This window comes from Lepisma saccharinum, chromosome 7 (genome assembly GCF_977018435.1).
Source record: "Lepisma saccharinum chromosome 7, izLepSacc3.1, whole genome shotgun sequence".
Taxonomy (NCBI): Eukaryota; Metazoa; Arthropoda; class Insecta; order Zygentoma; family Lepismatidae; genus Lepisma; species Lepisma saccharinum.
Window position 1 is genome coordinate 15,378,755 of NC_139235.1, and position 12,701 is coordinate 15,391,455.

At 37.2% G+C, this 12,701-nt stretch overlaps 1 protein-coding gene across 2 annotated transcripts in view; it reads left to right on the forward strand.

The window, feature by feature from the left end:
• cdm (importin-13-like protein cdm) overlaps window positions 1–12,701 on the forward strand; it is a 54,641-nt gene that overhangs the window by 13,990 nt on the left and 27,950 nt on the right. For both annotated transcript variants that reach the window (XM_083125026.1, XM_083125024.1), the window contains exons 6-9: window positions 1,430–1,734; window positions 5,243–5,452; window positions 8,034–8,216; window positions 10,756–11,008. In XM_083125026.1, the coding sequence (XP_082981152.1) occupies window positions 1,430–1,734; window positions 5,243–5,452; window positions 8,034–8,216; window positions 10,756–11,008 (951 nt within the window). The remainder of the gene's footprint in view (window positions 1–1,429; window positions 1,735–5,242; window positions 5,453–8,033; window positions 8,217–10,755; window positions 11,009–12,701) is intronic.

The window sequence follows — 12,701 nt, forward strand, 5'->3', positions numbered from 1 at the left end:
ATTGGTTTTAAAATTGTGAAAATAATCCTAAATTTGATTTAAAAACTACACTTGTTCCACAGAATTAACATTACACTTCTAATAGCACATTTATGTAGTTATCAGAGTATTAAGTTTATTTCTGTGTAAAGGAGTCCATTTTTGCTTCTCCAATATTAACAGCAGAATTAATCAATTTTCCGGGAATTGCATAACTCTCAGGATAATTCAGACCTCGGAAGGTGTCGCGTCGGTGAATAAACCCTGAATTTCGTGTTTAAGAGTTAATTTAGCTTTTTGCAGTTCATTTTGCATTATTTCGTGACAAAATATGGTCACAAAATGCACCTCACACCTTTCAAAAACATGAAAAATTAACACTACAATGTGTTTTTTCAAATTTCGTTTTTTCGTCAAAAACGAAATATGCATGGACACTCGCAAACATCCATGCCCAGGCCGGGATTCGAACCTGGGACCCCTGGTATCGTAGGGTGATGTGATAACTAGACCTCAGATTTTAGGTTTTTAACCTATTTTTCCTTTGCCTATTTTGCCTGTTAGAACCTATTTTAGGTTTTTGTGCCTAAATCAAACCTTTTTTTTAGGTTTTTGTATATTTTTTCTTAAGGTTTTACATGATTTTTACACCACGCAGAGGTATTTGTTCTGTTTGGTAATGAAGAAATTCAATGACTAACGTTTTTGAAACATTCTCTCTGCCGATTTCCCTCCTAGTGCAACTGATACCTGCAAAGTCCAAAGTACAAACTTCTGATCCGCATTGTCTTGCTTACTTTTGGTGCTTTCTAGCATTCAAATTTGCACCACTGACAAAGTTTCTGTTTAAAGATCATTTTGATAATATAAAATGATCCTCACAGATAAGGCAGGGTTTTGCCTGAGGATAATAGTACAAGTATTACTATTACAAAAATTAGTGGATCGTTTTGAAAATGATTCATAGAAATGAAAATTTGGTTAGAACATTAATATTTGATGGTTATATGTATATATCTATTAAAATTTCTCACGGTTCCTTTGAAATTTTGTTTTTAACAATTGTACTTAATTAGTATTTTTCAGGAACTTTGAACCATTTTAGGTTTTTTGGAACCTACTTTAGGATTCTTTAGTCTAATTTAATATTTTAGAATTTTTAGAACCTATTTTAGAATTTTAGGACCTATTTTAGAATTTTTAGAGCCTATTTTAGGGTTTTTAGAGCCTATTTAGGGCCAACTCAGATCGACATATCTCCACTTCTACTCCTTAGGGATCTCAAATTTACTGTCTTTTTAAAGTGTCAAACATATTTCTAAGAATACATTGTTTCCTCCCTCCTGTACATTTGATAAATTGCAGTCACATCCCTCTGGTTCTCACAAGATGAAAATATCGGCAATTAAACAGTTAATCGGTCTCCATTTGTGTATTATTTTCTTCCCAGTCTTGTCAGCACTACAAGAGCTCCTGGGTTGCCCTGAAGCATGCTTGGAGATGTCCCAGCAGGCCATAAAATGTGCAGGCTCGTGGATGCAGTTTGGCGTACCCCTGCCAGATGCCGAACCCTTAGCTGGATGCCTTCAGGTGGCAGTTACAATACCTGACCTGACGGATCCATCGGTTGAGGCCCTCTCCTTGATGCTAACGCACCCGGATTCACATAAATACCCTACAACGCTGCTGAGGATTCTCGCCCAGCTGCTTCGACTGCGGGAGATGATTGAAAGAGGAGCAGAGGATGGGATGGATGTGAGTATGATGATAAATGTGCACATGCCGTGTTGAGGATTATGCTAAAAGTTACCGTGTGTATGCATTGATAATCATAAATACGGATGGGATTTTAAAGGGAATCCATTTTTATATTTTTCAACACGGATCGTGGAATAAATAACAACAGTGTTGATAATTATCTTCCATCAACAAGATTATATGGATTTGACTTCCCTTTTTCAGCCCACATTCCCCTTTTTAAAAACATTTTCCATTGTGGTCCTGTTATTGACTAGTTTTCCAGCCTGCATTCCCTTTTTAGAAAAACTTCTTCCTTGGTCCCTTTATATACAAGATAATAAATATTTTGTAGGACTGTATTTTCCAAACAAAACATTCAACAATTGTCTTATTTGGTGCAGCTTAGAGGAAAGAAAGAACAAGCACCTTCTACCTTACCTTCCCTCCATGAGTGTTAGGAGTACATTGCAGCGATTGTTGAAACAATGCGATCTGGGCTTACACAGCAACAAACACATTGTAAGCGGCACAACTGTTGGGTTGAAAGTTTACTTATGTGCTAGATTTAGACTTTTATTGTGAAGTTTTTTAGAATAGTTTTAACTTAACTGTGTGACAGTGAAGACAGTATTGAGTGTCAGTGAAATGGCGAAGCCAAGTACAAGTGGCAAGGAAGATTTCATCGAAACGGATGGTAAGATTATTCGCTGTACTTTACCTTCAGAAAGAAGGTTTGTTTGATTGATTGATTGATTTAGTTTATTTTACTTCGCATTTTGTGTCTCTTGGCTAATTTGCGAAGATGGGGATGAGAGATGGAATGATGAAATTGATGAATGGACATTCACAAACAACCAAGCCCGAGCGGGATTCGAACCCGGGACCCTTGGCGTCGCAGCGCGATGTGCTAACCACTCGGTCACAGGGTCCGGCTTCAGAAAGAAGGAAATGAAAAAAGGGCTGTAGATTATTTTTGCACTCCACTAATAAAAATATTTTAAATGAAAGCATAATATGTACCTTTTATATATAAAAAGGGATGCATTAATATCAAATTTAACGTCTCCCTTTTCATATATGAATAGTATATATTGTGGTTTCATTTAAAATAGTATTCTCAGTGGAGTGCAGAAAAAACTATAGTACTTTATTTTCCCTTTTTTTGGTCCTTTTTAGAGGAAAATTTTTCTCTTTAAAATCCGGTCTCCAATGATAAAGCAAGTATTTAAATAGAACTTACCGTTTTGGAGTACAGGTATAACATCTTAAGGCTCAGCTGGACATTTGACCGTTTTTGAAATGGTAAGGTAAGGTAAAGTTTTCCGTTCATATAGCACCATGCCATGAAGGCAGGTTTAGGGGATGTGAGGTTAGGGCCCGACAGATTTTCAATCTTGGCCATTTTGGAGGTGATATGATCAGCACCATGCTCCAGCCTAATTTACTCCCCCAGGGTGAGCCCCAGAGCCGCCGTATGCAAGGACAAAATAAGAAAAATTCCAACCTTTGATGACCCACCTGGGAATCGAACCCGTGTCTTCCGCGTTCCCTCTCTTTTTTAAAAAAACCATGATATTCCAAAATCTGAAAATTACTTATGCTTAGAATTCCTAGTAGAACATTCATTTGAATTTTTGTGTCGTTTGCTTTTGCTGTTGCCTAGATATTTGCAATAGTTTAAAAGGCTTACGTAGCCACGATACTTGCATGTTAATATTAATGAATATTTGGAACAATTTTAAATTGATAGCAATTTTCAAGCAACATCAGTATCACTAATGGTAGGTATCACTAAGAGCATGAACATCAGTATTGGTGTCGTTTCAAAGTGGTATCAGTAGAGGCACATATTTTTGGTAAATTAAAAAGCAAAATTTCAGTACAAAAAAAGAGTCAATATCGGGTTCAAAAGCGATAAATAAAATAAAATTTTGTTGCTGTAGCTGTGGAAAAGCAGTATACACAATGACATTTTGGTTTTAAAAATGTGAATATATCCCCAAATATGATTTAAAAACTTCACTTAATACACAAAACAAATGTGTCCCTTCTAATAACACATTTATGTCATTACCAGAATACTAAGTTTCTTACTGAACAAAGTGGTCGTCCATTTTTGCTTCTCAAATAGTTACAGCAGAATTAATTAATTTTCTGTGAATTGCATAACTCACAGGATAATTCTGACTTCAGAAAGTGTCGTATCGGTAAATAAACTCTAAATTTCATGTTTAAGAGAGAGGCCTCCCCGATGGCGCAGTGGTAATGTCCTCGCCTTGTAATCAAGGGGTCCCAGGTTCGATTCCCGGTGGAGGAACATAGTGGTTCGGATCCCACTTTAAACTGTAGGTCCAGTCCCAATTAGCCTTGTGCATAAAGTGGACTTAAAACACTAACTCAATCAATCAAAATCATGTTGAAGAGTCTATTTCGCATTTTGCAGTTCATTTCGTATTTTTTTGTGACATAACAGGGTATGAAAATGGATCTCTCACCTTTCAGAAACATGAAAAATTAACATTACATTGTGTTATTTCACATTTCGTGTTTTCGTCAAAAATGAAACATGCATGCCTCTAGGTATCAGCTTAACCGTAGTTAAGATTATATAAAAGTACAATTGAGAGGCAGGGTAAAATATTAATATAGTTACCGGTACTTCTATTCTTTACTTAAAATGTGTCACTTCAACAGTTTTCTGTTATAAAAATCAGTGGTCTAAGATCACTCCATGTTTGTACAGTGGCCTTATGTTAGTTTTATATTTGTTAGTTGTGAATTCTTCTGGTAAATAGATGAAGTATTTGCAAACATGACGTCAGGCATGCTTCTCTCTGATTGGTGCATCCAAAATGAACTCGAGCATTCACAAATGACCTAGAGCTCTCGTCCAGTCGAGTTCTGGGTACCACACCGGACACATCACAACACACTCACCACACTTCAGGTATTTTAGTAGTTATTTGGAAAATAAGGGGCAAAATTTCAGGTAGTTGCTCACATTTAGTGCACTCACACAAATACTTTATAAGGTTTATAGAGTTCTTTGGGTGGAAAGTGTACAAGTTGTGAAACGTAATTTTGTTCCAGGTTTGTCTGTAAATTAAGGTTAAAGGTTGTAATTGAAAGGTATGGAGTGTTTAAATTGAATCTATTACATGAGTTAAATCTTGAGACATTTGTTAATTTGGGCAGTGAATTAATTAGGTCAAAATAAATATCTTTTAATTGAAAAGCAATGCTGGTAATTAATATTACGCTCGTAATTTATAATGAATGTCCTCGAGGTGCATGGGTTGTTTTCACTGCACGGTCATATCAGCCTTGATTCAGTGTGGAGTCATGCACTTCAAGAAATCGAGGGTGGTGATAAGCCTTAATAAAGTTTCCATGGAGCTTCATTGGTAAAGGTTTTACATTACAGTTAAAAATATTTTTTTTCTTGATTCATTTTTTATTAGAGTGAATTGTAGTGAAGCTGACAAGCAAAAATCAGTGGAGCAATTTTTATTTTTATTTGCAGGATTCGGTAGCTTCGATTTGCACTCTTTTTATTGCATTAGCTGAAAGTCATTCAAGATTGTTACTTGACACCCTTTTGCTCGATGGAGAACCAAGGAATAATGTTCTTCAGTTGATAGAAATAATCTTACGCTGCAGCAACACCCCTGGACAGTATCCAACGGAGGAGAATTGCAGTGAATTAGCCTTTGGATTTTGGTATATATTGCAGGTGAGATCTTTATTAAATGAAACCAATGAACCTTCAATGTGCACATGTTCCTTGTTACCTGCGTATCACTTGCATTGGACTGTTTTCTCAATAGTGTGCATCGTTTTGCAATGAATGCTTTTTTACAGAGGTTTGTGGCACTTCAGTCTGAAAGTCCCTTTAATCGACTTAAGGCATTGCCATCAAAGGCTCCTGGTTTGAGTCTGAACTTCACGTATGTTGTTTCTTTGTGAGTCCTGATCATCATTAACCACATTAGCCAAAAATGGTCGAAAGTATACACAAAATAAGAAGACAAATGTTGGTAAGCCTTCAACATGTTTTCCCGTTTGAAGTGGGATCCGAACCACTGTGCCATGTAAATCCACCAGTTATTGAACCAGGGACCCCTTGATTACAAGGTGACGATCTTACCACTATGCCATTGGTGAGGCCCCCATCCACTTTGATTCTCTGCTTTTGCATAGTACTGGATTGATGATAATAGAAACCATATGGGTTGACATGTTTATTGTAACTCTTCAATTTTCTTGAATAATGATTTGTATTTCCATGTGGGCTACATATTGGGTGTGGTCTTTGTAAATTCTATGATCATGCTACTGGATTGTCCTTGACCAGTCCAGTGGAGATTGACATTATTTCCTTCCTTTTACACTCATACCCACATCAGTATGAGAATGATGATACAAGAATATGTCACACCTGTGAGTTATAAAGAAACTTTGCAGTTCATATGACCCTGGTGAGCAGATGTAAATATCATTGATATCTCCTGTGATATTTGTTGACACCAGTCTAACTATTGACAGAGCTTACAAGTTTTGCCTCAAAATATTGATAGAATTGCATTTTTACTTTTGTCTTCTCAGCACAAAGAGATTTACTGCCAATTATAATGCTACTTAAGTTTAGATGAAGGTAATGGGTGAATAAATAACATATTGAGGAATAAACGTCAGACAGTTACAAACACAACTTTGAACTAAGTAAATCGTAACATTTTTTTTACACTTCATAGGTGACCGTAAAGTCACGCAACTGGAATTTGTAACTTTTGTACAAAAAGCGATAGAGACGTGGAACTTACACTGGATATTAACTTTCTCTATGTGGATATTTTTTAAACATTAAACAAGAAAATTATGCTCCACAGTTATATTCATGATTGAACTTTTTTTGCACCTTAGTAACTTTTCCCGCACACTGAACGTTCATGAAGAGCATGATTTCGTGTTTAATGTGTACGATGCCAGGAGTCCCAGGTTCGAATCCCAGCCGGGGCATGGATGTTTGTGAGTGTCCATTCGTCAATTTCATCATATCATCAATTTTATCATATCATCACTCATCCCCCATCTTCGCAAATTAGCCAAAAGTGGCACAAACATCGAAGTAAAATAATGCAAATCAATCAATGAGTCAATCTTGTTTAATGTTTTAAAAAAATATCCACATAGACAAAGTTAATATCCAGGGTGTTTCATGTCTCTATCACTCTTTGTACAATAGTTACGTACATTCAGAATCTCAGTTGCGTGACTTTCCAGACACCCTGTAGTATACCTCTGTACATTTTTCATGTTTTACAAGGACTGACATAAAAGAAATTGGACTGAGGCCATAATCATTGAGATATATATATATGAGAACAATAATCATACTTACAAAAATTGAATACTTCGAAATACAATGTGGTGCTGTTAGCTTTACTTTGTCAAAGAATAAGGGCATCTGTTGTCTGTAATTTTAACAGTTTGAAGCCACACGTCCTCATCCAATCGTTCCTGGCTCCAAAGATGGAACACATGCAACATCAGGAACAGCATGTCATTTAATTTGTCCCATCCTAATTTCTAATATTTTTAAATACTGTTAATAAAACATTAAAATGCTGACCAAGGCAAATTTTATTGTATAAAAAAGTTACACTAAAAGTAACGTTTCCATCCTCTTAACAGGGTCTACTTCGGACGAATGTTCACAATAAATTGATGAAAGATCCAACCATCATCTTATATATACACTCCCACTACAGGGTCCATACACAAAACAACATGGATACTCCAGTCCTTATCTGAAAACATTTCTTGTCAGGAATTCCTGAGTGTGGAATCTCCTGACAGGTAATTGACACTACCCCTGACTGGTGATTGACAGGTGCCTGGTGAGAGTCTGTGCTTTATCAATTCCTCCACTTCTGGACATAGACAGGTTCCTTATATCCTGGACTCCTTCCCTCCTGTTTTCTTTCTTCCTTATTCTTCCTTCTTCTTTCCTCTCTTTCTAACACTCCTTTCCATTCTTTGTCGATTTTAAGCCCCTCATTCCAATTCATTATTTCTTCTTCTCCTTTTTTCTCTATTTCCTTGGTCTCTTTTTACTTCGTCACTAGTCTTCTCTTCTCCCTCCCTACCATCCTAACCTCCTCCCATTCTATGTCATGTCCCGTTTCTTTTGTTTGCTTGAATATATCATTTTTCTCCCTCTTTAGTCTTACATCATCCTTAAGTTGCTTCAACCTGTCTTTACCTGTCATTAAATACTGTATTTAAGTACTAAATACAAGTTTTCTTTGTAGGATGATATAATTGCTTCGGATCCAGACAAATTCCAAATATATGAAGACTTGTTGTCACCTGTATATAGGTCTCTTGTTGATGTGCTGCTCTTAAAATCAATGTACTCCCCAGAGGAAGGTGATTGGTCTGTCGATGAGAAGGAACAGTTCAGGTGCTACAGGCAGGATGTTTCAGATACACTGGTATGTCAAATAGTTTATAATAAATATCTTTCTTTCTTGGTTTTATGGGTTTGGAGATTTCTATAAGTGGCTTTGTTGAAGCGATTGTAACAACGTGAACCTTGTTAATCTGTGTAATACAGACAGAAATGTATGTAGAACTGAAATATTAGCTTTATTAACCCCTTTCCTGTGAAATTTTCTGACAAAATGATTTCCCATTCTGTGTATTTTTTTTTCTGAGTTTGCATAGTAATATTTTTAAGTAGCTACTGCTTCAGCACAATTCATCCAAGTATCATTGTTTATACGCCTTTCTATTCAGAATAGAACAGGCTTTCAAATGGTAACACGCACATGTGTACATCAAGTATGAGGAAAGGGAAATCGGAAATAATTCGGGAAATTTCCCTCCGAAAAATCCCTTTTGGTAACTTTGGGGCCCTCTGGACCGGCCCTGGATATAGGTACCCGATTATAATCTACCTTGAAAAATACTATGGTCTATATGTAATGCGTCCGCCAAGTTTCATTGCAATATCTTCAGTAGGTATGAGGGGTGAGGCAAAAAATAATTTGCAATCCTGTTTGACAGTACTATTAGATACTAATCGGGAAGTTTCCCTCCGAAAAATCTCTTTTGGTAACTTTGGGGCCCTCTGGACCGGCCCTGGATATAGGTACCCGATTATAATCTACCTTGAAAAATACTATGGTCTATATGTAATGCGTCCGCCAAGTTTCATTGCAATATCTTCAATAGGTATGAGGGACAAAATATTTTGCAACCCTGTTTGCCGATACTATTAGAAACTCACAAACTCAAAAACCAAAAATGAATCACCAACAGTTCAAATAACATAACACCAAAAAAAAAATGTATAAAGCAACTGACTAAACGCGGCACACAAACGAACTCACATTTGCACTTTGTCAGCATAACACAAAAACAGTTTACTTTCCTCTGAACTTGTTCTTCTTCTTCTTTGTCGGCACTGAAAATTGTGACTAAATAGAAGGTCGTTTTTCTTCAATAGCAAGACATTTCTTTCACCAACAAAAAGGTATTATTCCATTCAACACAGGTTACTTCATTCAGAGATGTTTGCGAATAAACTATAGTGACCAAGAGCGTAATATTATGCCAAACACAGGGAAGGGGTTAAATTGACAGTATTGGTGGTAATAAGAAGTAGTCATCATCAGCAAGACTTGTCAGCTGTTAACATTTTATACTTTTCTAGTATCAATCAAAACCATGTTGATTTTTTTCATTATTTTACTGATTTAATATTTCTGAATAAATCTTAGACTTTTGCCAAATTCTGCTATTTGTTATTTTTATCATTATCAATACAAAGGTATATTTCACATACTCTAGGTTTGTGATGTAAGAAGGTTAGACAGATGAAAATTTTATTTGCTTTAGTTCTTGATTTTTACATGTAAGACTGCCAAATTTTGCTGTATTCAGCATATTTTAAAGTGCTCCAAAAGTGACAGGTAACCTCAGGAAATAATGTCTTCAGTACACACACACACACACACACACACACAGAGTCACTTATGCAGTACTGTGAAAATCTTTCTACCCATCTACCCATGAAGTGATGCCATTATCAAACTTTTTCCTCCATTCATGAACGTGCTGGTGTGGTAGGCATGCACAGGACCATTGAATTTTCACTTACCAGAGAATTGCTGTATGTTTTAAACTTCCAGAGTGCAAGGAACCATTGCTCTTCACTGGTGCAAGTGTCGAGTGTGGCTTCCATCTTCAAAATGGAGTTTTGAAGCTTACTTGATCACTAGAGTTACATATTTAAGATGAATAAAATATCCAGATTTTGGTACAAAAATCGACACATTTCGGGATCAAAAGTGGTATATAAAATGGCACTTCTGTGTTAAAATTGTGAATATAACCCTAAATTAGATTTAAAAACTGTATTTATTACACAAAATAAACTTCTCCCTTTTAATAGGACATTTATTGTAATTGTCAGAGTATTAAGTATATTCCTGTGTAAAGGAGCCTATTTTGGCTTCTCAAATATTTAGAGCAGAATTAATCCATTTTTCCGTGATTTGCATAACTCGCACAGTAATTCAGACTTCAGAAAAGTATCCCATCAGTAAATAAATTCAATTTATTTTGCATTTTGAAGTTCATTTTGTATCATTTGTTGACAAAGCATGGCAGGAAAATACTTACACCTTTCAAAATCATGAAAAATAAACATTGCAGTGTGTAACTTCACATTTTCATGTTCCTGTCAAAAACAAAATATACATGCCTCTATTGAATGCTATTGTGACCCTGAGTGTGTTTTGCCAATAATAGCTGATACCCTGCCCTATAATTTCATTGGACTTCTTAGGTTGTCATTCGACTCGTCCTTTTAAATATGTAAATGCATGTTGTTTTGTTTTCTAGAACACCCAATTCAATCACCTGGTTTCACATATTGATTTAGCAGTCAAATATAGAGCGGACCTGTAGAATATTGGTTAAATGTATTAACAATGTTAAAAGTTTTCTTTTCTCTTCTTTTGGTAGATGTACTGCTACAACATATTGCGTGAGTGTATGTTAGAACTGCTGGATGCAAGACTTGTTTCAGCAGTTATAAAGTTCAGAGAGAACAGCTCACATTGGCAGCCTTTGGAGTCATGTTTACATGCCTATTACGCTGTCGCTGAAAATATTGAAATTGAAGAAAATTTCTATATTCCGAAATTCATTTCCATGTTGCAAGAAATTCCATTTAATTCCAACATTCGTGTCATAGCAACAGCTCTGGATGCTATAGGTAAGTAACTAACTTTGCGTGTAAGTTATTGATGATTATGTTCCTAGATGTTTCTCAAACATGTTAGAACTTACATTATACCATCTTGAATGTGTACTGAAACACGTAAGTAATCTAGTCATAAATTAGTCTGAACAGTTATGAGTACTGTAATGTTAAGTATACTAGGTGCTGCCATGTGATAGTTTTAAACTTTACAGTGCGTTTAAAGGGCATCATGAGGAACAGCTTTTCTTGGTAGTGTTTTGCTTATTGAGGGCTTGTTTAGATGCTACAAAACCTTGAAAAATGACATTTCCTATCCTGTATATACACTATGTTGCCATTCGTCACCGGACACCCCTCAAAAAGTTCTCGGGATCGTCTGTACACGTCATACAACCTATAAAAGGCATCGCCGGTTGAGAATACACTCATACCAGCTACAGTAGTCGATATGGACAGACAACGCGAACTGAGTGAGGCAGAAAGAGGGATGATCATTAGAGGAGCCCACAGGTTTGGGCATTTGACCCGTGAGATTTCCAACAAATTTCTGATACCCCGGTCGACAGTGAGTGATGTTATCATGAAGTGGAAGTGAGAGGGGGTTATGACATGCCTCCCAGACCCAGTAAACCAAAAATATTAACAGATCGTGTCCGTCGATGCTTGAAACGTGTGGTGAAGTCAAACCGGAAGGCGTCATTACAGATGGTGGCACAGGAGTTTTGATCGGGTTCCAGTAGTGCTGCAAGTGATCGTACTGTCCACCAGGAGATCGTCGCACTTGGTTTTCATGGATGCGCAGCAGTTTACAAGCCGCATATTACAGCCCGCAATGCAACCCATCGGTTAGTGGTGCAAGGAACACCGCCATTGGACTCTCGAATGATGGAAATCCATCCTATGGAGTGATGAATCGCACTACCAGATGTGGCGGTCCGATGGACGTGTCTGGGTGTGGCGTATGCCCGGTGAACGCTGTTTACAGGACTGTATCGTACCCAAAGTGAAATTCGGCGGAGGTGGAATTATGGTGTGGTTCTGCTTTTCGTGGTATGGTCTTGGTCCTCTTGTTTTAGTTCTGAGAAATAAGAATACCGATGCATACCAAAAAGTTCTGGACAATTCTGCGCTACCAACATTGTGGGAACAATTTGGTATTGGCCCATACCTGTTTCAGCACGACAATGCTCCAGGTCATACGGCAGGCATTATCAACACGTAGTTCTAGGACATGGGTGTGCAAAAACTTGATTGGCCAGCCCAAAGTCCAGATATCAACTCCATTGAACACCTTTTGGACGAGTTGGAGTGCCGCTTGAGAGCCAGGCCATGCTGCCCAAATACACCACTGAGCTGTTTGCCGCTTTGCAGGAGGAATGAGGCAAGATTCCAGTCGATACGTATCGCAAATTGGTGGAAAGTCTTCCTCGAAGGGTTGCGGACGTCATTGCGGCGAAAGGTGGCCCTACACGATACTGATGTGGTGCTGCAACCGGATTAACGTACTGGTATGGGGTGTCCGGTGACGAATGGCAACATAGTGTATACAGCCATACTTCACAGATTTATGGCTGCTACTGCCTTTATTGTTTCTATCAGAAAACATTATGCAAGTGATATTTCCTATGGAAACATTTCCATGCAACAGAGACACTGTCAGTGTGAGGTTGTAACTGTAATGAATCACCATCCATCCATACATAGT